General features: G+C 37.7%; 1 protein-coding gene across 2 annotated transcripts; it reads left to right on the forward strand.

The window, feature by feature from the left end:
• The first annotated feature begins 5,693 nt into the window (after positions 1–5,693).
• LOC121875367 (zinc finger MYM-type protein 1-like) lies at positions 5,694–24,299 on the forward strand. Of its 2 annotated transcripts, XM_042379915.1 has the most exons (6): positions 5,694–7,763; positions 14,414–14,552; positions 16,817–16,962; positions 18,033–18,127; positions 21,041–21,257; positions 21,294–24,299. In XM_042379915.1, exons 1-6 carry the CDS (start codon positions 5,771–5,773, stop codon positions 21,332–21,334), a joined length of 2,631 nt encoding a protein of 876 aa, XP_042235849.1. In that variant the 5' UTR covers positions 5,694–5,770; the 3' UTR covers positions 21,335–24,299. The 2 variants fall into 2 exon arrangements, with proteins under 2 accessions (XP_042235849.1, XP_042235848.1); XM_042379914.1 differs by having other exon boundaries at positions 21,041–24,299.
• Positions 24,300–24,525: the final 226 nt, after the last annotated feature.

The following is a 24,525-nucleotide window of genomic DNA, read 5'->3' on the forward strand; positions in this document are numbered from 1 at the left end:
TGCCTATTGGCTATTAGAGAAAATTAGTAGTAGTGTACAGTAGTTGTAAATGTAACCAGTAAAGTAAGTTGTAGTGGGTGGGTTTCAACTAACTTTACTAACCTAACTTAACCTGCCTAACTTAGATTAAACGTAACTAACCTAGAATGAACCAAATCGGTATTAAGCTATCTATTATACAAAAACATTTTTTCTCTAATATATTTAAAGTATCTTAATTCAAACTATGTTAGGAGTCACTTCCATTTATTGATCATGAATACAAAGTTAATTTTCAAGTCGGATAAAATTGAGACTTTTGTAAATTACTAAAATTTGATAACTTGAGTACAGTTGGAGTCTGTTTAAGTACCTGTGGTCTAGTGGTAAAAGGATATTGTATGTTTAACCTTTATTCTACATAAATAACTTTAAATATATTGCAGGTGACAGATGATGTACTTGAAGGCCAACATAAAGGAAGTGACAGAACCAACCTTGAGCAAGATGTAACACACCACATGTTAATACAGCCTCCCCAGTTAAGTTACCTATGTCTCTGTATGGCTACCCTGAAAACCACTGAATGTTGGAATGAAAATGAGTGACTTGCTTTGAGAAGGGTTGGGAAGAAGAAACATTGGGCGGTGGAGGGACGCTCGTACGTTGGGCGGTGGAGGGGCGCTCGTACGTTGGGCGGTGGAGGGGCGCTCGTACGTTGGGCGGTGGAGGGGCGCTCGTACGTGGGCGTGGACGTTGGGCGGTGGAGGCGCTCGTACGTTGGGCGGTGGAGGCGGCTCACGTTGGGCGGTGGAGGGGCGCTCGTACGTTGGGCGGTGGAGGGGCGCTCGTACGTTGGGCGGTGCAGGGGCGCTTGTGCACGGGCAGTGGAGGTGTGCTCATACAATGGTTAATAGTGAATGTTATAAACTTATGAGTAAAATGGCATGTACTGTGTAGGAATGTTGTGGATGATGCCCGTGAGAAGACTGCTGCAGCCATAAGAGCAGGAAGGCTGGTGCTCACATGTAAGGTGTTACAGGAAGGTGCTAGAGTGTATGGATATATGTAAGGATGCAAGAAATTTTGGGGTAAATGTTGTGTATTGGTAATGATACATTAATGTTAATTAAGACTAATCCAAATTCAAAATGTTATTACAGGTGGTTGGTGTTCAAGATCCATGTACCAGATGTGAAAGCCAGATGACCTCAGCGACTGTTCTCTACTGTACTGTCAACCATCCCACACCTTCATGACTACCACCTTATTAACCACAAATTTATTTATTCAATTAAGAATTGAGAATATTTAAAAGTACAGTAAAGTAATATTTAAGAACGTATAAGTAAGCCTTGAGTCGAGCCACGCATTAAAAAAGGTAGATATATTGTGTAATGGTTGGCACTTGTATTGAGAAACAGAATATAATGTTGGCTCATTATACAATACTATATGTTCATAATAAAATAAACTGAATAAATTTGACATCTTTTATACTCCGATTTGGAAAAAGTAGAATAAAAATGATCTTGTAAATGAAAGGGAGGTGTTAAGTATATGGGTCCTCTGTGATGCCAACATGATAGCCTATGTAAACTTATCACTAATTGACATTCAAGTGCCAGCCTATGTAGAACTGTTACAAACAAATGCCCATGTAGTGACCTATTTGGTATGTCAATTTAAAAAGGTGATCACAGGACTGTACCTACAGATGGCATTGTAATCTCATTTCAGTGTACAGTAGTTATTACAAGGTGTACATCAAAAATGCATCTTTATGGTGGTGTTAGACAATGACACCTCGGACGAAGGATTTTGATAACCTCGGACAACAGGTGTCGGTGTTCATGTTGAAATTCATTGGCCATGTCCGTAAAGATAACGTTTTGATTCTGTATACATACTATTATTTTGAAAGTAATGTATACAAAGTACATTAAAGTAAAGTACAGTAGGGATTTTACTAACGGAATGTTGGCAATCTGGACACTGCACACCAATTGTTGAATGGAACTCCGTTTTGCCTAAAATTAAGAAAAGTAATCATTGTAAAATTATAATTCAAATTTTAAATTTACTATGTACAACACACAATGAAAATTAACTTGGTTGTACAAAAAGCTAGAGACTTTGAAATCCAATGGTCATGTTTAATAATTTGAAATAAAAATAACTTGATATTTGACATAAGTACAGTGGTTGTGTGTAGCGCAAAACTGTCCTGGGGCCCAAATTCCAGCCTGGGGCAGATGTGAGAAAGGTGTTAACCTAGCAAATATCACACTCCACCTACCTGCCCAAAATGATAGTAAATTGACAAGTGATGAATACAAAATAGACTTGGTCACTTGGATAAATTTATACTGGTTTCTACTGTACCTGGTCAAAATTATTTGCAAAGTACAATACTTCCATTATTATATCAAACTAAATCTTGTGTATGACCAAAACCTGACATAAGATAGACAAAATCATTAAGGTCTAGTGTAATAAACTAACCTATAGTAGAGTCCATTATAAAAGTTGAATTGGGAAATACTTGATAGCCGTGATGACGCCTCGATCACTGAATTTTTCTGCGCAGAAGAAAAAGTTGGTATAGTGGTAATGTGTTTTTCTCAAGATGTGAGAAAAATGTTATCTAGTGTGACGTTCCCAACCATTGCAAGTTCTCTGATTTCCTCCTACACTAATACTAGATAATGAAGGTTTTAATTGATAACATAAGACTACCTGAATGTCTTGTAAACGTAAGCACCTAGACAGCACAAGTATGACACCAAGATCAATAAGGCAATTTGACAAGTTGTTCTGTAATCTTTCTGCATCGAACTTCTGGACTATTATTGCAAACTTGTGTATAATAAAAACGAAAATAAGCTATATACAATTCCTTTTATTTTTTCAAGATTTCCTGTATACTACATGTTTAGTCTTGCAGTATTAAACATGGCCTCAAAACAAGAGTTAACCATTAAATCTCATTTTTCGATACTATCCATATAAAAAGCCAAAATTATCACATTGCTGGACTTGGTAAATATAGTGAACATGGTCTTGATATAAGTTACTGTACCTTGTGTTATAAATTGCTCTGAAAAGGAAGAGTTTATGAAGTGGTGATCATGCAACACTGCAGTAGCCCTCCTCCTTTATCCGGGCTGGGGACCGGCATGTTCAGTTGAACAAGGCGGAGTTACTACTGTGTATCTACTTCTAACTATGGTGCTGTTACTATTACAAAAATAAGGTTTACCTTTACCACCTCCAGGCAGCACCTCTCGTGGGTCCACAGTCAGCCACACAAACCTACAAAAGAAAAAGTTTTAGACAATGTTCATAAATACCTTACATATATACATTACATATTGTCACAAGTACTTTACCTGTTTGGTGGTGTTCTTGTCCTGCCAGACGTTCACCACATCCAGTCAACCATTCACCTTGAGCCAACCAGCCAGCAGTCCACCTGAGCCATCCAGCCGTTCACCACAGATAGCCACACAATCTGAAAGATTTAAAAAGACCCTCAGGGTGTGTGGATGAGAGGAAGGGTGTGTGGATGGACAGGAGGGTGTGGGTGGGAGGAAGGGTACATGGATGGGAGGGGAGTGTGGATGGGAGGAAGTGTGTGTGGATAGGAGGAAGTGTGTGGATGGAAGGAAGGGCATGTGGATGGGAGGACCTCCCATCCACACACACACTCACTCCCTCTCATGCAGACACCCTCCCTCCTACCCACCCAACTCTCTCACCCAGTTAACCCTCCCATCCACCCACTCCCCCCTCCGACCTACCCACCCAACCCTCCCACCCCCCTCCCCTCCCTCCCAACCCACTTCCCTCCCTCCCTCTGCATGTAGGGTACAACAACCTTAACCACAACTATTGTGTTAATAACACTTTCATGGACACTGTTGACAAGGAAAAGATCTAGGCATTGTGATAAACCAATCACTGAAGGCGGCACAAGTGGGGCACCAATGAAAAAAGATAACCTAGATTTAAGAATTATAAGTCGTACCTTCAATTATAAAGGTAAGAAAAGGCTCCTTCAACCTTATAAGTATCACGTAGGTCCCCATCTGAATTACTGTATTAAGGCACAGAAACTCTACCTCCAGAAAGACTTAACATTCATATAAATTGTGCAACACAGAGCGACTAAGATGATTCCTCAACTACATCATCTCGATTATCCACGTAGACTGAGTGCCTAAAGACTAACAACTCTTCAGACAAGACACAATATGGTCGGTCCGACTAATTACCCAAATGTAGCCGCAATGAAGTCAAATAATGGTCCTACAAGCATAAATCGGGCTGTGAATCACTTCTCGATTATTATTTGGTGTCATAAAGTCACAAAAAATTGGTAAACTTAATTTAATCTGAGTTGTGTTAGGTTAGGTACATGCACTCGATCTATTAACTCAGATTAAATTAAGTTTACCAATTTTTTTGTGACTTCGTGACACCAAATACCAGTCGAGAAGTGGTTGGCAGTCCGACTTATTCATGTAGGACCATTATTTGACTTCATTGCGGCTACATTTGGGTAATTACTCGCTCCCTCGGTACATGCACACACCATCTTCACCAAAATTTTCATTTGATGACGGAATAAAACTCTCAGTAACTACTTGTAGGGTTGACAAACAACCATGGCGGTGGTTGACCAACTCTAACAAGTAACATCACATGTAACTTAATATGGAAATAAAATACTTAAAATTTACTCACCACAGAGGCCAGTAGCGACACAACCTTGTGTCTAAATGGCGTGTATTCATAAGAAGCAAGGTAAGCATTGCTTACCCTATAACAATGATTCCCTTCCAAATAAAAATATCTTATTTAATTAACATATTATTTAATTCAATCGTGTATAGCATTGTGCATTTTTTTTTGTCCCAGTTAATTTGTGAAACTTGCAAGACGGGCATTTTCCGCTTGAAAATCTATCCCTCAAGTAGGCAATATTCCGCTGCAGTACCCTGGCTCACAGCGTCAATGGTATGCCATTGCCAGACGTAAGATGAGAACAAATAATTTAACTTATGTTACTCCCCTTTTTCCAAACCCATGTAAATAAGGTTCAGATCAATTTAATAAGCTGTGGAAAGCATTCTGATGCTGGAATGTCCCTTCAATAATATTTGTTATTATCAGTCAGTATAATTAATTGTGCTAGAAATTTGGACAACGTAAGCACAGCGTCCTCCCTGGTCCCCCTCCCCCACCCCCTATACTCGCTGCCAGCAGCACCGCAGCATTACCAGTTCATTAATTTTTTTTTCAATGATAAATTCGTATCCGTAAATAATAATTATCTGACCTTTTTTATGTTTCACAGTTTCGTAGACTATTGGACTCATTATCATAGTACTTGAATAATGTCATTGTCATTTTGGAATAATATAATAAATTAATAATGGCTATAAACTTTTTTCGAATTGATAGATTTTGTTTTGAAAGAGATGGTATCACTGTATGAGGCTACGGTCTATGTCAACACTCAACGTAAGAAATTCAGTTGACTTTCAGAGGTCATGATGTGTGAGTGCGACGCATTTATTTGGATTAATATACCCCCAAACTGAAAATGCAGTCGCAGGAGGAGCAAAGTTCAGCATGTGCATGCACTGTATGTGATCTACTAAAGAATTCTTTTAGATCTCGTGACTTTACAAGTAAGAAAGTTATTGTGGAAAATGGCAGGCATATTCCTAAATTGAGCATTAGCTTAAAAGTAAAAAACTGTGTTCGAAAATTTAACAATCAAATGTACATGATCAATGACTGGCTTGCTGGATGTTCTAGTGCACAAAGAGTTTATTGTTGGGCATGTCTTCTTTTTTCAAATGATAAAAATGTATGGAATACTTACGGATATAATGATTTGTCAAATGTACATAAAGCAGTAAAAAAGCACAGCCTATCAGAAAGTCACTTGAAGGCTGTAATATCTGAAAAAACTTTTGGTAAAGCAAGGATTGACTATATGTTGAGTGATCAAAAGAGAGTTCGTGACAATCAACATAATCAGCTTGTTAAAAGGAACAGAGAAATCATGAAACGTTATATTGATACAGTATGTTACTTAGCAAAAACAGAGCAAGCATTTAGAGGTCATGATGAGGCCACTAGTTCAGTAAACAAAGGCAACTATGTCGAATTTATTGACGTGCTAAGCAAATATGATGGACAGTTAAGAGGATTCCTTGACAATGCTACAACTTTCAGTGGACTGTCCAATTTAATACAAAACGACCTCATAGAATCTGTGTCATATGTTATGCTTGATGAAATTAAAAAAGAGATCCAACATGCAAAATTCATTTCAGTAATGCTTGAAGAAGCCACTGACATTACCAATTTATGTCAGTTGTCATATGTGTTTCGGTATTCATTGGATAACAAGGTATATGAACGGTTCTTAGGGTTTGAAAACGTCTCTCAAGATAGAACAGCAGAAGCACTTTACACATTTGTTACAAATCTTATGCAAAAATATGAATGTGAAAGCAAAATAGTTGCTCAGACCTATGATGGTGCTGCTGTCATGGCTGGGGAGTTGAATGGCCTGCAGTCAAGAGTTAAGGGAAAATATCCAACTGCTTTATTCATACACTGTTTTGCCCACAGACTAAATTTAGTTTTATCACAAGCAATGGCAAAAATAAGTAAATGCAAAGTATTTTTCATGACCTTGAATGGATTGTCAGCCTTTTTCAGTAAATCTACCAAAAGAACACACGCTCTTAATCAAGAAATGACCACGAGAAAACTTCCGAAAGTGTCAGCCACTCGTTGGAATTATGCATCAAGACTAGTTGAAACTGTGTTTGAGTGTAAAGAATCCCTTATCGCTGTATTCGAGAAAATGAGAGATCCCGAATCTGAGTGGGATCAAGAGTCATATAACCGTGCAGGGGGATTTTTATCATCGATGACTGATTTTAATTTTTGCTTTCTCTTAAATCTTTTTGCATCATTTTTCCCATTGTCAGATACACTATTTGATATACTGCAAGCAAAAATTCATGATGTTGGTTATTGTGTCAAAAAAGTGAATGATTTTCGCCTGGCTTTGGAACAGAAGAGAGAAGAGTTTGAGAACATTTGGGAAACAACAAAGAACTGTGATCACATAAATGAAAATGAACCCAGATTTAAGAGACAAAAAGGAAATGTTGATGTGAAGACGTCATTCTCACGACTTTATGTAGAAATATATGACACGATACTTAACCAGGTTAATATCAGATTTGCAAATTTGGATTCATTAAGATTCTTAGAGCTTTTACACTCTCCATCATTCTGTGAGTTTACTAAGTTTGGGCAATTTCCAGAGCTTGCTTTTCAATCGCTGAAGTGTAGCTATGATAATTTCTTTGATTTTTTATCACTGAAATCGCAACTTAGAGTTGTTTACATGTCAGAGGAATTCAAAGATAAAACTATAACAGAAATTTTAAGTTTTATAAAGCTGAATGACTTGGAAAAGGCTTACAATGAAGTAGCAAGACTTTGTGAATTAATTTTAACAGTTCCAGCAACGACTGCATCTGTAGAGCGCAGCTTCTCTGCTTTGAAGCGAATTAAAACGTACTCAAGAAATTTTCAAGGTCAAGAAAGATTGCAAAGTTTAGCCCTTCTATCAATTGAAAAAGAAGTATTGCATAATCTTCAGAGCAAGCCAGAATTTTACACCAAAGTTACTGATCATTTTGCTCGTAAGCCAAGAAGAATTCCATTGAACTATGTTAAAAATGGTAAGTTAAAATAATATTTTGTTAATTACTTCCTATTTTATAATTATGTTAAATGAATAATAAAATGATATTAATATTCTTACTCCAGCTTCATCAGAGATCTTACCAGCGTCATTTGCTTACCCTAGCATTTTCTCACACACAACCTTCCCTCACGGCGTCACTCAGACAAATGGTTGACTAGTGACGTCACGATCAGGGACTATCTAATAAGGAAGTAATACTGGACATCAAGGACAAAGACTATAATAAGAGAGACGGGAAAGCGTCTACCTTTACCGATAAAAAAACGTGAGCCACTGAGCTCCTATTACCGCCATCTTTTGGCAATGCGGCTAACTAAAAACCCGGGGCGCGTGACGGTAGCGTGTCTATGTTTCCATGGTAACCAGCTGAGGGAGCTGTGTCTCACGTTTTGTATTGTATTGGGGATTACTGGCCACTTCGCCGTTAGGCTATTTCGGCCGAAGCTGTTTGTTTGTAGAGTCATTTTCTTTGGACTTCTTCCTTTTCTTGTTTCTTCTTTTACTTTTCAATTTCCATTCTTCTTCTTAGTCTTGTTCTGGAATATTCTCACACACGTCTATAAACGGTATTAATGATAGTGTTATAAAATCGGGTTTAATTTCGGCTTCTTTTTTTTCCGTGGTCTTCTTGGGGTCTTGATTTTTATTTGTTGTGGTCTTGCTCGGGTCTTGGTTCGTCTTTACTTCAGTTTTCACTACAAGGAGAGCCTCCTTGTAGCTCAATTTTTCCTTACTTCGCAGCTTAGCTACCCTACACTCCTCCCTCCACTTGGGACACTCCCGGTCGGAGGAGTGAGGGCCACCAAAAGCTGCGCACTTCTTGGCGGCCTCCGAGCAGTTGGTGTCCTGTGCCCGGGTGTCCCGCAACTGGAACAGACCTCCCGAGGACGACACTTCCGCGCCAGATGGCCGTACCTCTGGCATTTGTAGCATCTTGTAGGCCTTCGTTGATACGGTCTTACTGGGATCTTCTCCCATCCCAGCAAAACGGTGCTTGGTAGTCTCTTGGGGTAGCCAACCAGTGCAGTTGTCTGGTCAGCTTCCGTACTATTGAGAGCTGGTCTCCAATCAGCTCTTTTATCCTCTTCGCCACTGATCGGCTTGTTAGCCGCTTGGCTTGGGCGGCCAGTTCTTCTTTTTCTAGGTGTTCAATTTCGGTGTAGGAGATGACTCCCAAAACCAAGTTGTCCTCTATGCAGGCTTCAACTAGGATCTGGATCCCGTTGATTTCTCTTAGGTTTTCTAATTGCTGGGCCTCTCCCCATTTCGCGAAGGTGACGATAAGGCCACCGCTGTCTCTGCGGACGACCCTTGTCACCCCCGTGATTCCTGAGGAGTCAAAAAACTTCCTCAGGACAAGGAGGTTCAGTTGCTTGCGCGAAGGGCGCTTGACTGGATACAGTCTAACGACCTTCGCCTGGTTACAGGTGAACATTGTTTCACGTTTTCACGTTGCTATATATCATTGATCATATAGAATTTACTGTGTGATATTGTATGTGTGTGTGTGTGTGTGTGTGTACACATTAAAGTGTACTGTTGCTTGGCGCGGGGTTATGCAGTGTTTACAGTTCACGTTCGACATCACATGTTCAATTGATTCATGTGTTTTGTTTGTGAAAAATTGCAGAAATAATTAATTTAATATTTATGTATACCTGTATATGTAAATTGTAAAATTTTAAATAAAAGAAAAAAATGTGTTTTACACCTGCACTCTGTTTCCATCACACATTCACACGATCAGTTGAAGCGCGGGGTTGTTTGGAAGCGTCCTCAGTGATTTTTGCTTACTATTTCTCAAAATTTGTGGTATTAACTGTGAATATGGAAAAGAATAATACCTCCAAGAAGCGTTCAGGTGATCTCATTCTCGGTGGTGATCGTAAAAGAAAGGCTATAACACTTGAAGGGAAGCTTGATGTTATCAAGCGTTTTGAACGTAAGGAAAGAACACGTGATATTGTCCGTGCAACGGGAATAAAGGAGTCTACTTTACGCACCATTAGAGAGAATGCAGGAAAGATTAAAGCAAGCTGTATTGCTGGAAGAAGCTTGAGTGCTAGTAAAAGTGTGAGATCACGGCCAAAGGAACTTGAGGAGATGGAAGGGCTTCTAAGTGTTTGGATAGAAGATCAATTGAAAAGGCGATCTGGGACCAGCTTCCTCACCATTAAAGAGAAAGCCTTATCAATATATGAGGACCTAAAGAAAAAAGCTGAAAATCCTGCTGATGTGGTTGCCTTTAGTGCTAGTAGTGGATGGTTTTCTGGTTTTAAGAACCGCTATGCGTTTCATAATGTAAAGTTATGTGGTGAAGCAAGTGCCGACGAAGCAAGTGCGCGGGCATTTCCTCCCACTGTAAAGAAATTGATTCAGGAAGAAGGCTACACCTTAGACCAAATTTTTAATTTGGATGAAACGGGTTTATACTGGAAGCGCATGCCAACAAGAACTTACATTTCCAAGAATGAAGCACATGCTCCAGGCTTTAAGGCTGCGAAGGACCGCGTGACAGTGTTGTTGGGTGCAAATGCTAGTGGAGACTTAAAGCTTAAGCCTGTGCTGGTGTATCACTCTGTCAACCCGCGAGCTTTAAAGGGTTACATAAAGTCTACTCTAGGTGTTCACTTTAGGTCAAGCAAAAAAGGTTTGATGACGGGACAAATTTTTTCTGACCTTCTTGTGGATGTTTTTGAAAATGTTTTTAAAAGTTATTGCAAGAAGAAGAAAATAGATTTTAAGATTCTCCTCATTTTAGATAATGCGCCAAGCCACCCTCCCACCATTGCTGAGCTTTCTGACAATATCAAAGTGCTCTTTCTACCTCCAAATACAACATCTCTCCTTCAACCAATGGACCAAGGAGTAATAGCAGCCTTCAAAGCCTATTATTTGAGGCGTACATTTAAGAAACTTATTGCAGCTACTGAAGGAAATGATAAGGCCAGTGTTCTTCATTTTTGGAAAAGTTTCAACATCAAACATGCAATTGACATCATTGTGGAGGCCTGGGGCGATGTAAGTAAGGACTGCTTGAACGGAGTTTGGCGGAAGCTTCTCCCAGATTTCATTCATGATTTTAAAGGCTTTGATACATCAGAGGAGCTCCCCAAAATAAAAGAGAATTGTGTTTCTCTTGCAAAGCAAGTTGGCTTTGCTGAAGTGGAAAGTGCTGATGTTGAGGAACTGCTCGAGTCCCACTGTGAAGACCTCTCTACAGCTGATCTACAACAACTTGTTGCTGCTGGGGAAATTGACGATGCCGAAGATGAAGTCCAGGATGCAAAACCACGAGAGCTTCCCACTTCTCTTTTGTCTTCTATGCTGAGGGAAGTTAAGAAGCAGTTGCAGCTCTTGGAAGACAATGACTACAATGCAGAAAGGAGCAGGATTGCAGTTCGTGGTGTTAAATCTTTTTTGGCACCTTATGAACAGCTTCTTTGTGAAAGAAGAAAGATGGCAAAGCGGCAAACATTAGACGTCTTTTTTAAGCCAACCCCCAAGAAGCAGACTGAAGACACTGAACCACAGCCATCCACTTATGGAATTAGACGTTTTTTTCGTCCCTCCCATGCAACCAAAACTGCACCTGATGATGATGATACAGTACTGATGATGACAACTATCAACTCCTGTCTGCATGACTCCTCAACCTCAAACCACCCTTCTCCCCCATCAAGTTATATTCAAATTTTTTCAAGGTAAAGTGTAACATTTATTGTATGATTTCATTATTAGATATGAATGTAACATTTATTTAGACTATGCTATCCTTTGTGTTAGGCTAACTACTAAATTTTTTTTCTATTTCAAGTAATCTGCACCTAACCCTATTTTCTCCATAAGCCCTGTTATTTCTATTGCGCGAATTTCTACAACGCGAGGTTTTACAAGAACAACTATCGCGTTATGGCAGATCTGACTATAGTAATATTGGTGGTAATTTTATCTATTAAAATACTCGAAAAATAGAAATTTACGACAAATGCTATAGAAGAAAAGTGTCTTAGAATAGTCCGAATTATGCAAAAAACTTATTTTTTATGGATAAGTCGAAACCTGGCTACTATGAATCTCGTGAATTTTATAGTTGCAGTCGGTTGTTTTGACAATTCTAAGAAACTTTTCTTCTATGGCATTTCTGGCACAAATACATTTAAGAGGGATATTTAACACTTTATAATGTATGTTCATAAGTGGTGGTACATACCCAGAAGCATTGAACGGCTGTTGAACCCTGGTAAGAGTAGGTTAGGTTAGATTCAAAATCGGTTTTCCAGTGTTTTTTTTTGTGTGTGTGTGTTTTGAGCACTTTTTACTTCAATTTTTACAGCAAATCTAAGATTCTGAGATGGGGGTGGGAGCGTATCTCAAAAACTCTTAATTTGTGACAGAAATGGTTTGGTTAGTAACCTAACCTAAGCTATCAAGTTGTTGTAAGATTGTTAATGGACTACTTTATGAAATTTGTGTGAAAAAGTGTTGGTGACCTTGTTCTGACCCATCTTATTGCCCAAAGCATGTTCTTGAATGACCCCCACCCCGCCCCACACAAGCGTATGGTGCCCGATGGCTGGGCACACCATAGGGCATGACAACTGAGAATGCTGCCCTTGATTCATGCTGAACTGTATTACAGCATAGTTTATATACTTACCTAATTGTAGACTTGTATGACATTTTTACTTTTATTTTTTCACTTTTATCCTCTTCATCACTGATTGACTCGTTAGCCACTTGGGCGATCGGTCACGTCTCTGTTACTCACTGTTGGCAAGTACTGGGTATTTTTACTTATGAAAATATTATTATATACCTGTAGTACATCTTGACTGTTATATGTCTGGCACTAATTTCTAGAGGGACTCGATCCTGACTGAAGGAAGCAATTGTCAGTCTGAACCAGACTTTATTTGTGGCTCTATATTAAATACCCTGTGCCTACTTGTTTTATATTGCTGCAGCAAGTGTACCAGTTGTGTATATGACTATTAAATGATAATGAAATATAATTCATGCTTTAAGGTACATCCATCAGAAAAGGTATTGCGATCCTTGGGTTCAATGGGAATTGGAATGAACAAGTACGTAGAGACACAGATATATTAGGTTGGCAACTCTGACTATATAAGCTTAATATCCTTTATCATGCAATGTTTTGTGATTTACACTACTGAAATAATACTACGGTAACCCTAATAACCTGCATTGAAATAAATGACCAAGTGCCCTGTAGTGTTTTAATGATGAATAATAGAGATGTACTATTTGTGGCATACAGTAGGAAAGGATTAAGCAGCCCTTTTCCAAATAATATGTATTTAAGAAAGAAAACCAACAGGTAGCAAAAGGTCTGACTGAAAAAAATTAAACAATTTAATTCAAAGTCTTAGTCTTACAAATATCTATGCCTATTCTCCTTTCGGTAACAGTTACTTGAAACATTATATTAAATTACATGCAAAACCTTCCCCCTCCACACACCCAAAAAAAAAAAGAGACTTGTGAGGTAATAATACTTTTACTTTTTTAGATTCCCAAAGTAGCTTTCATTAATTTATAAGTTGCCAGTAAGATTAGGTTTACTTCACCCAAGTTTTAAGACAGGTGCCAAGTTATGTTAAGGCACATTACTCCCGAGTCCCATTTTGTCATTTGAAAATCCTCCTGTATTCTACACAGTCTGTCTAATTGGAAGACTTAAAGGAGTTAACCAAAGCATTTTTCAGCGTCTCTTTTTGTGTAGGGTGAAAATGTATAGCATAGAGTAGTTAATTTATTTATAAAAGCTGCATACATTATGAGTCATATGCCAAAATTCAGTTGGCATAATGGTATTTACAGCCATATCATGCACATTTCAAGAAAATATCTCAATCCCTTGCATCAGCTTATGTTTGTCTTTTTAAGCATTAAAAGTACTAAAAACTCGTGCATTTTTGGGGGGTTTAAATTGTAATTTTATCTATTTGTTCACATATACCGGCATGGTAAAGCTCAACTCTTGTCAAAATATGTTTCTAGGGTAAACATTTCAGTGTCATAACAATCTTCATTATCTGACCAATACACTGCAGTATCATCCTTTAAAAAATTAGGTCAAATCTGGAAGAAAAATTTACCTCTTGCACTATCAGTCATCAGTTTTTACATGATATAGTTTAGTACAGGATAATATTATACAGTACAGTATATGTACTGTAGTAATTGGTCCTGAAAGCAAAGATAACTTCCCACTACATGGAAATGAAAGAAGTGTAATTTATGTGTTTTCTTATGAATTAATTATTTTATTATAATTTATTTATTTATTTATTTTTGTTTTCAACAATTAGGACCAGCTCACTCAAAGTTAGGCTGGAACATCCCCAAATGGGTCCAAATAACATAAAATATTGGGAATAATGCTTCTGAAAATAAAGAAACATTGAATGGTTACCTTGATGTTAGTTGTGTGGGGATGGTGCAAGAGACCTTATCAGTTAGTTGGTGTATCTTCCTTGCTTCACCAACAATGCTGGGAGTGTTTCTTTTATAAACCAGTAATGAAACCATGTGTCTGATACCGCACACAAATTATTAGTACTGTACCGAGTTTATTAAATCATCCCGTTCTTACAGAGAAACCGGCGTCTATCACTCGGAAGATACGAGCCGATAAAAGAAATAATAAAAGACTTGTACGAGAGATAGTCAGAGAATGTGGCCCAGCGATACAGGAGAATCCTGACCAACAAAAGGAATCACTTTTGTACATAAGGTATCATTTGATATTGAATTAATTTTGTTATTTATGTGTATTTCTTCTACAGGTTGTACCTCTCTAGTCCGGCATTCTGTGGTCCGGAACGATTTTAGTTTGCCCAATAGGTAGATAGGCAGCTTTTTTTTTTTTAAACTTATCCGAATTATTATTATTATTACATGAGTATTAAATTTTTGCCCCTCAGGCCCCAATGTGGGTCAGTGACCTATGCCCGGGTGGGCTAATCCCCGTAAAAAAACAACAACAAAGCCGCGGGAAATTAAGGTTTGTTTACATTTGGCAGTTCGGTCTGCTCTCTCTCTCTCTCTGCTTGTCTATACAGAGTAAAACATTTAACCCTTCAATACATATGAGCAGTAAATAAGAGATGCTTTCATATTCTTATGTAGAGTAATGACGATATGTTTTCACATGTGCATACTTACATACGCGCAGTCTCACTTTTTTTCTTTACCATTAATGGTTAGCTACTTATATTGTTCCATTTATTAACATTAAATAACATTACTTCAAACAACCATATTAATTTTTTTTTACATTAATTTTACTACAGCTACAATCAGGGTCTTATTTTCTTCAGTTTTATATGTAGAACCAATCAGTCACTGGTTTTGTAAGCTTTAACAAAAACAATGCCGGCAGCTGTCTCGTCTCCTCGTGTGTTTTAATATTCCACGTATTATTAATAAATTGTATTGTTAATTTTGCACACACAAACATTAATTCAACAAAAACAAATTCAGAAACATTAATTAAAATATATATGAACAGTAAATAAGTGTTGCTTTCATATTCTTATGTAAAGTCATGAAGATGTGTTATCACGTGCGCACTTACATACACGATCTCTCTTTTTTTTCTTTACCAGTATCGTTAGCTACTTCTTTTGTTCCATTTATTAACATTAAATAACATTACTTAAAACAACCATATTAATTTTACTACAGCTACAACCAAGGTCTTATTTTCTTCAGTTTTATATGTAGAACCAGTCAGTCACTGGTTTTTAATCAACGAAAACAATGCTGTCTCATTTCCTCGTGTTTTAATATTCTACGTATTATTAATAAATTGTATTGCTCATTTTGCACACAAACATTAATTCAATAAAAAAGACTTTGTCATAAAAAATAATGAATCCTGTGTACATAAGAGAAATGACGCTGTTTACACGATTGTGCACGTCGTCTGAACGTTGGTGGGCCATTCAAACCCGTCAAAATTCGAGTTTCCGCCGTCAAAATTTTTAAGTTTTTTTTGTGTTCAAATAGAAAAGGTCGAATTAAAAACTCGCGAAATTTGAGAAGTTACTGTACGACATTTAACCCTTCAATATGTCTTCAAAGAGACCATGAAGCAGAGAAAGTGGTGCTAGTGCTTCCAAGCATAAGCACAAGTCACTATCTATCCAGGAAATGGGTGAATTTCCATGGTCCGGCACCGGTCAGGTCCCGAGGTTGCCGGACTAGAGAGGTACAACCTGTACTGTATTTCATATTGTAGTTTAGTAATACTGTACAGTAAATGCATTTTAGATGTCCATTTGATATCATCACCTATATAGTAAAATTTACATAGGTTTTCCTCCCTTAAGCAGAATGGTTTCATCTGGAGACAACAAAATATTCCATATATGGTATTTACTGTACTGGTATACAGCATTGCTTTCACTCTGGAGTATAATTCAAAATACAGTTTACTCTTATGAAATATGGCATTACTGTACCTGTATATATAATGGAGACAAAATATATGATACTGGCCTGTCCTGACAGTTGTTTTATGCTGATGATTTAGTGCTCATAGCAGATAGTAATAAAGGGGCAGTGAAGAATTTTAAGAAATGGAAGTGTGGAATAGAGACAAAGGGACTGAGAATGAATGTGGCAGAAACAAAGGTACCGGTATTAATTCGTGGTGTAAGTGAGGGAGGGACCCATTGTGGAAAGAGGAAAATGGCCAATGGCCATGTGCTGTCTGGAACAAAGGTGTTTAGTGTATGCAATGATATTTTCTTTATTTTATTATTTGAGAAGTAAAACTTTTCAATTGAGTTTGTGATTGTCTGTTCCTGTTTCAAGGGTCAGTGTATCTATACAAGTATATGCCAGCGTAACATGAAACTATATGTTTCTCCATCAGTGTGTGAGTCATTCATGTGTGGAGTTGCTACCACAGCAAAAAACTATTGTTAAATGTTTATGAAAAATGGAAGAGTTATGTGTGATTATAAGAGAATGTTGTTACTGTATTTACAGACAACAGCCAGATGCTGGACCAACAACTCCATCAACCTCAGAAGATGGTGCACCTCCTGGGAGCAATAAGGGCAGACCAGCAAATAAAACAAGAAAGAGAAAGATATTGGCACAAGATGTGACTCAAATACAAACTGAGGATCAAGGTAAATACAACTACAGTACTGTGGTCATATAGTACTGTACTGTATATAAAAGCCAATACAGTATTTTAATTTAACCAAAAGTTAAGTTTGTGCAAGTTAAGGTCATTAAAAAATAAACTTTTAGAAGGTAAAGCTGAAGTGCTTGGTGTCTCCTGGACCTAGCTACTGTAATACACCATGAATGTTGGCACCAAATTAGTCACACATATTTAGGGTTTAATATAAAGCATATAACACTTGCACATTGAATAAAACCAAGTTGATAGACAGCTTCTCAGTTCCATACACCTCAGCATTCTCATTTTGGCTGGCTCAAGTCTGCAGTACTTATGTCATCATCTTTAACTGCCATACAACATCACACTTCTCACACCAACCACATACATCATCCTTTCACTCAGAGGGAAGGTCCTTTTGTCATCAATAAAGGCAGCAGCTCCCTAAACTTCCTGCAGCAGCCACTTGCAACTGAGCAGGCTTCAGCACTCCCACCAGCACTGATCATGTCACCCAGGTAACAGAACACATCAACATATACACAATGTTTAGTTCCCCAGCCTTGCTGTGGGCACATGGTTACCTGCACATAGAGAACAATTAAAGTCAGCAACATCCCATAGTCTGCCACAACACCTCTTGTGTACCCACCTTCCACACTTGTTGCACATTATTGAGTCACTGCCAACACCTTTGTTGCCGGCAGCTCATGGCCATTTTCCACTCTCCACCAAGGGTCTCTCACCCACACTCTTTGTTTTGCCACGTTCACTCTCAGGCCCCTGCCTCTATTTTGTCCTTCCATTTCCCAACTGTATCCACTGCCTCTTTAATAGTATCAGCAGTAAGCCATCAGCATGAAACACGACCTAGACCTATGAATTATTATTATTATAATTTTTATTATATTTTGGACCCCCAGGCCCCAATGTGGGTCAGTGATCTATGCCTGGGTGGGCTAATACACAAAAAAAAAACTAACCATTCTGAAAACCGAAAAATTCCGAAAACCGAAATGCCTCTGGCCCCAAGGATTTCGGATAAAGGATTGTCAACCTGTACTATTTTTCCAGATGAACAACAAAGTGGACCAAGAACAAAGAGAAAAGGATCAAAAGAGAAAACATCAGAAAGCCAGAGAGAGGAAACACTTGACAAGGAAGTGCTGGTAAGTGTTGTACAGTACAGTAGTCACTTTACCTTGTACAGTTATATATTGACACTACACATATTGTTTATTTATCTTGGGCAAGGTTTTTTATTTGGCTCAAAGTGTGACTTTTTACACCAGGTAAACGAAAGGGTGAATGTTTTAATAATTTTCTATATAAAGGTTCAATATAAGAACAGTATTGTAATACTGTAGGAAGAGTATTCTCAATTCCTGTATTTTGTAATACATGAGATAAACTGTTAATAGATCAGTTACATTGTATCATCCAAGATGAAAGGAGTGTTTGTATAATGACTCCTAATACTGTACAGGTATTCCTCGTTTAACAATAGGGATCCACCAACTCACCACCCAGTAGCACTCACTGCAGGTGAGGCTGCGCTCTGAGCTGTGTTATTGTTCAACTTGTAATTTCATGTAGATTTTTTATGCTCACAATCGTTCATACAGAGTATGCCAAAAAAAAAAAAGTCAAATTTCACTTCTGCACCGGTCTTTGTTTGGATATTAAAAATATGTTTTTCCGGTGTTATTTGATGAGTTTTGAACGAATTTGGTTTTCATTTCAGCCAGAAATCAATAGTTTTTTAGATCCCCCTCCCCCTTACCCATCAATCTTTACAAAAAAAATTTTTCAACCAAATCATATAAATAAAATACCAACCAACAAAACCTAACCTGACCTGACCTAGCCTAACCTAACCTAACACTGTTTTACTGATGAAACTCTACAATTGACGTAAAATAATCTCTGTCACAATGTCGGCACAGCTCTTTCCACCTGTTCAACCATATCTGGTTATTTTGGTATTGAAAAATAAAATCTCCGCTCCCAACACACCCACGCATTGTTCATTGGCTAAGACAAAAAACTAATGCCCAATTATTATCTCCTATTGTTATGCCCCCCCCCTCCTGCATATGCACTGTAGACTCTTAAGAAGCCAACACGGAGGTAAGGAGCACTGCTGTCATGGGTTGCGTTGGGCCTCCCGCACAACCCATCCCAAATGTTTGTTTACGGTAGAGATAAGGTAACCGGCCAGCCATGACTGGGACATGTAGGGGGGGGCAGGCCAGTGAGACAGTGGTGTACTGTTCATCACTTCACGCCTCAAAAAAACCAATTTAGCCAGTGGGCTTTAGACCTTGGGTTAGAGAAGACCTCCTGCTCCGCGGACTTAAGATTAGGGGCCATACAGTCCTACCAGTGCTACGGGTCTGTGTGTGCAAATCCCCGAGATTTTTTTGTTAAGTCCAGCGACAAGTTAACACATCCTGTAAAGGAAGTGATCAATGGTGAGGGCCTGTTTGCTACAAGAGCACTCCAGGCCGGCCTAATAGATCTAAACGATTAATTCACCAGGTTGACAAACTCTCCCTTATAACTTACGGTACTGTGGCGTGAATGTGAGTGACTGACCTATCCATGCAAATTATAAGTCCAGTGTATGGAATTGTGCCAAATAAACGTAAGTGCAATCATCTGCCCGTATCTGTGATCCCTCTATTATCATTATTACCAAGGGTAATGACTCATTGGTTATGACAAAGTATAACCAATAACTTAGATGGATGTTGGAAGTTAGTGGAATTCACTAAATCATCATTTATCAAGTACATAACGCATTGAGTGCCGGAAGCAGAGCAAAATTCTACGTAGTGATACACCATAATCTCTTGGGTGAGTAACCAGTGTGAAGGTATCCGAGTTCTACGGTAAGAATGCCACTTTCCTGCACTTAAAACGTAACAACTGCGTTATGGGTGGTCAGACCTTCTCTGTGAGACGTAAACAACAAATGGCGACACTTATGACTGGCTGACCAAATCTAATAACATTGAAAAATTAATATCTCGGTTATCCTTAATTTCCGGTGGAAATATCATAGAAGAAAAAGGTCTTAAAATTGTCTAAACATTATTAAAAAACGTATTAACAACAGCAAGAGAAAGACCGGTGCATGACTGAAATTTCACCCCAAAGTTAAAAACATGAAGGGAATAAAAGTTTCTTCTAGTGCGGGAATAACGCACACAGTGGGGGAGGTGGGAGATCTGCCAGCTGTGTACGGTCTTGTGTGGAGTGAAATGATTGCCAAATGGTAAGGCAGTATTTTATTATTATTATTTATTCCTCACATTAACTGGTACAGTATACATGCGACACAGTTCAACCTGGCAGTCACTCGGCTGACTCGAGAGACGTGTGTGACTGCTGGCTGTGTAGGCCGTGACGTCACAGAAGGGTAGGGAGAGTGCGGCTGGCCTCACTTACAGCTCACTGTCTCAACACACACTTTCACTTCCCACACAGGCTCTTCATTTTTCTTATTGTATAGTTTTACATTATATTTTCTTTATTTCTAAGCTGCATTATATTACAGTACAGTACTGTATTGTATTGATGCACACTTGGGAGTTTTTCCGTCTTCCCTCCCAAACTATCCCCAGTGAGTCGAACATCGCTAAACAGCGTTAGACAAGAGAGGGTGTTAAAAGTATTATATTGTAAACACAAATATCGCTAAGTTATTGTCCATTAAACGAGGGATACCTGTAATGCATTAATGGTTGAGATTTCAGACTACTGTAGGTGGGAGCAGGAGTCATATATACAGTACATTGTATTTGTCTGTAAACAAGGATGTCAGTTCTTGAATCAAAATTTAATGGTACAATATTGTATTGAATTAACTTCATTACAATTAACATTACAAATTGTAGAGAAAACATTTACTTTTTGGGGTGAATTGTTGCAGTAAAGTATGTTTTACCATTACCTGAGTCATATCATCAGTGCTCAAGGGACAAATTGAGATGCTATTTGTAGGATATATGTTAAGAGGAGGCAGTATCTAGCAGTTCTTATCTGTTAAGGTCACTACAAATATTTTTGTGTTTCAGGTCCAGCCTAATACCTGTACTCACAAACACAACATTCATGTTGACGTCTCTAGTAAAGGATGGCAAGTGTTTGGTATACCTATAAAGGAAGAAAATTCAGACAGTGATGGATTTAATGAAGAACTTCAAGGAAAAATCAAGGAAATTGATGAAATTGTGAAAGAAGAAGAAGAAGTTTACTGTGATGAAGAGTTCTCATGTGAAAAATCAGACCAAGGTTTGAAAGTGAAGGAAGAAGAAAAACCAGACCAAGGTTTGAAAGTGAAGGAAGACGACCTGGACAATTATGTATAAGTAAAAGTTGGAATAGATGACAGTGATGAGTCTAAGAAGGAAGATACAACAGATGGTGACTTGTATGTGACTGTAGGAATACATGATGTTTAACAGATGTGCTGGGAGACAAAATTACAACAGAAAAACTTTAGATGACGTGTAACAACTGACGCTGAAAACTGTGGTCTTAATATACTTTAATACAGGGTGAGTCATTATGATTAAATATACTGTATGTATGAAATACAATACAGAAGTACTGTATGTTAAGTTATTGGACACCTGCACATCAGAAACATTGCAAGAACAGACGGGAGATTCTCCTTTAATTACATTTTGACAAAAGTAATACAAAAATGGTCAAAACTGAGTGAATATATAATCTCTGTTATGAGGCTGTATGACTTGTGTGTTGGACAAACAGAACAGTTTGGCTGCTAGATATTGTATGGATCATTTAACCCTTAAACATTGGCCATCATTAGTGAAAGTTTGTTGTAGGGACAGTTACCATCATCAGGGGAAGTTAGTTGTAGGGACAGTTACCATCATCAGGGGAAGTTAGTTGTAGGGACAGTTACCATCATCAGGGGAAGTTAGTTGTAGGGACAGTTACCATCATCAGGGGAAGTTAGTTGTAGGGACAGTTACCATCATCAGGGGAAGTTAGTTGTAGGGACAGTTACCATCATCAGGGGAAGTTAGTTGTAGGGACAGTTACCATCATCAGGGGAAGTTAGTTGTAGGGACAGTTACCATCATCAGGGGAAGTTAGTTGTAGGGACAGTTACCATCATCAGGGGAAGTTAGTTGTAGGGACAGTTACCATCATCAGGGGAAGTTAGTTGTAGGGACAGTTACCATCATCAGGGGAAGTTAGTTGTAGGGACAGTTACCATCATCAGGGGAAGTTAGTTGTAGGAACAGTTACCATCATCAGGGGAAGTTAGTTGTTGGGACAGTTACCATCATCGGGAAGTTTCATTTTCCTTGTGTTTCACACACACACACACACACATGTGGGGCAGTAGAGAATACTTAGTTGATGGTTAAGGGCTAAATGTCTTTATGCAGTATGTCCGGTTTCTTTGTTTACCAAAAAAATAGTACAGGTAATTTATACGTCCCAATATTTTTTTAATACGAATAAGCTGGAGGGGATATTAGAGTGCAGGGGTGAGGCTGTACACAGATACACAACTGACAAACACAAATGCCTGTTGTCAGGCAGCCAAATAATATGTAGATTTATAATTACATATCTTAATTTAATTTATTTTTAAATCTGAATTGATGAAAAATATTAATTTATACCCTGTATTAATGAACAGTTAATACAATGTTCGAAATGTATTAGTATGGTTAGTTATATATACAGCTTACTGGAGGAAATAGTACCATCATGTTAAACTGTGAAGTATTAACATATTAAATTTTGATGGCAATCAGATTATGGAGCTGTAGTCTGTCTTTATTACTATTCAAAAAAAGTTATTCAATTAAAATATTATTATTTTCAGCCATAAAAGGCATAAGTGTGCAAGGTTAGTAGTTGGGAAGGAGCAGGTCAGCAGTGGCCTCCCATCCATGGCTTATACCAGTTACTGTGGTGAAAATTTTACCATTTCCTTAATTTCTTATTTTTTCATCGGGTGGAATAAAATATCATTGAGGAAACCACATTAAATCCCTACTGTCTTTTGTCTTTATTTTGGTTAATTCTAAAGATATATTATGTTGTGTGTGAAAGTACTGTACAGTAGTAGAGTTACCAAGTGGTATTAATGTTGTACACAAATAGGCTTTTTTATGTTTGGTAAAGTATTTTATTCAGTGAAACTAATAATCAAACTATTACAGCTAGTTGTCAGACTAATGAATAGTGTAGGACATATGATGAGAATGAGGGAGGAAGGCTACCAACACCTCTCTTATTGCTCTCAACCTCACACATTGTGGTTCACAATGACTCGCTGACTAAAGTAAAGTACTGTATGTGCAGGGGTTTCCTGTACATTTTTAATGGGTTATTTTGTGTATTCCATAAATTACCATTAAGAATACAATACTACTCAGGTGTACAAATGCATTCACTCATGACTCTCCTCTGATTAACATTAAAATGATTATTATTATGTTAATACTACTGTATAATTAACTACAGTAGGGTGTATTTTGGATGAAAGTAAAAACTAATCAGTGATTTTTTCACATTGTGGGACAATGTGTGCCCCATACATTATAGTTAGAGGTTATATTGTGCAGTACTGTACCTGGAGATAAAAAATGGTAAAAGCTTCACTATACAGAATTCCCACAGTATAGTATATGCAATAATTAGTCCAGTAAATTGACATTGTACTGTGTGTGTAAAATGGATTATGGGTTGATGAATATTTACAGTTGCAATGTGGAAGACAGAAAATGGAGAGACCATATATCCAATAACTTTTAGTGTGAGTCAGATGAACCACAAGAGACTGTACACAGTGGGACAACTTCTGCAGAAGATTATGTGATGGAAACTTAATGGTGAATGAGGTGAAAAGTATATTTATGAAGCCTTCAAGCAAGAGTCTGATTCACTGTGTGTCTCAGGAATAAATTGAGGATAATTGTTTATTTTTATTTTTATCTTAAATTGTTATTTTTAGTTTTACTTATTTTTAATGACTACAGAATGCAACATCTCATAATTTGGTTTAGTCATTCATCTCTACAATAAATTTTTTATTAAAATGTTTGTGTGTATTTCAGATTCAGAGAACCTGAGATTTATTTAAAACATCCAAGTGATATTTTTCTTGTGAAACTTGATGTGTTTCATTACAGTGAATTTGGTAATGAGTATTGTAGATGTGTTTGTACAGATTACTGTACTGTATAAAGTAGACACAGTACTGTATCAATAATGGTTCAAAGATTTCAGTACCACTTTAGAAACATGATAAATTGTGAATAATGAATAAAAACTACATAACTGTATTGTATTATAAATTACAGTACACGTAAAGTAATTTAAAACTACATTTGTTAAGAAAGTAAAAAAATGTTTGGAGGAATACCTCGGGTAAATGAAAACAATATTGTTATGCTGTCTGATAACTTCACTAGAGTTTTTGTTGTTGTTGGGAATGGCATTTTGTTAATTGATTTTTGGTTGACATTTTGCTTCATGAATAGGTTGATCTTGAGTAATGCTAAAATGT

The sequence above is a fragment of the Homarus americanus genome, unplaced genomic scaffold, assembly GCF_018991925.1.
Source record: "Homarus americanus isolate GMGI-L3 unplaced genomic scaffold, GMGI_Hamer_2.0 scaffold56241, whole genome shotgun sequence".
In the NCBI taxonomy this organism is placed as follows: Eukaryota; Metazoa; Arthropoda; class Malacostraca; order Decapoda; family Nephropidae; genus Homarus; species Homarus americanus.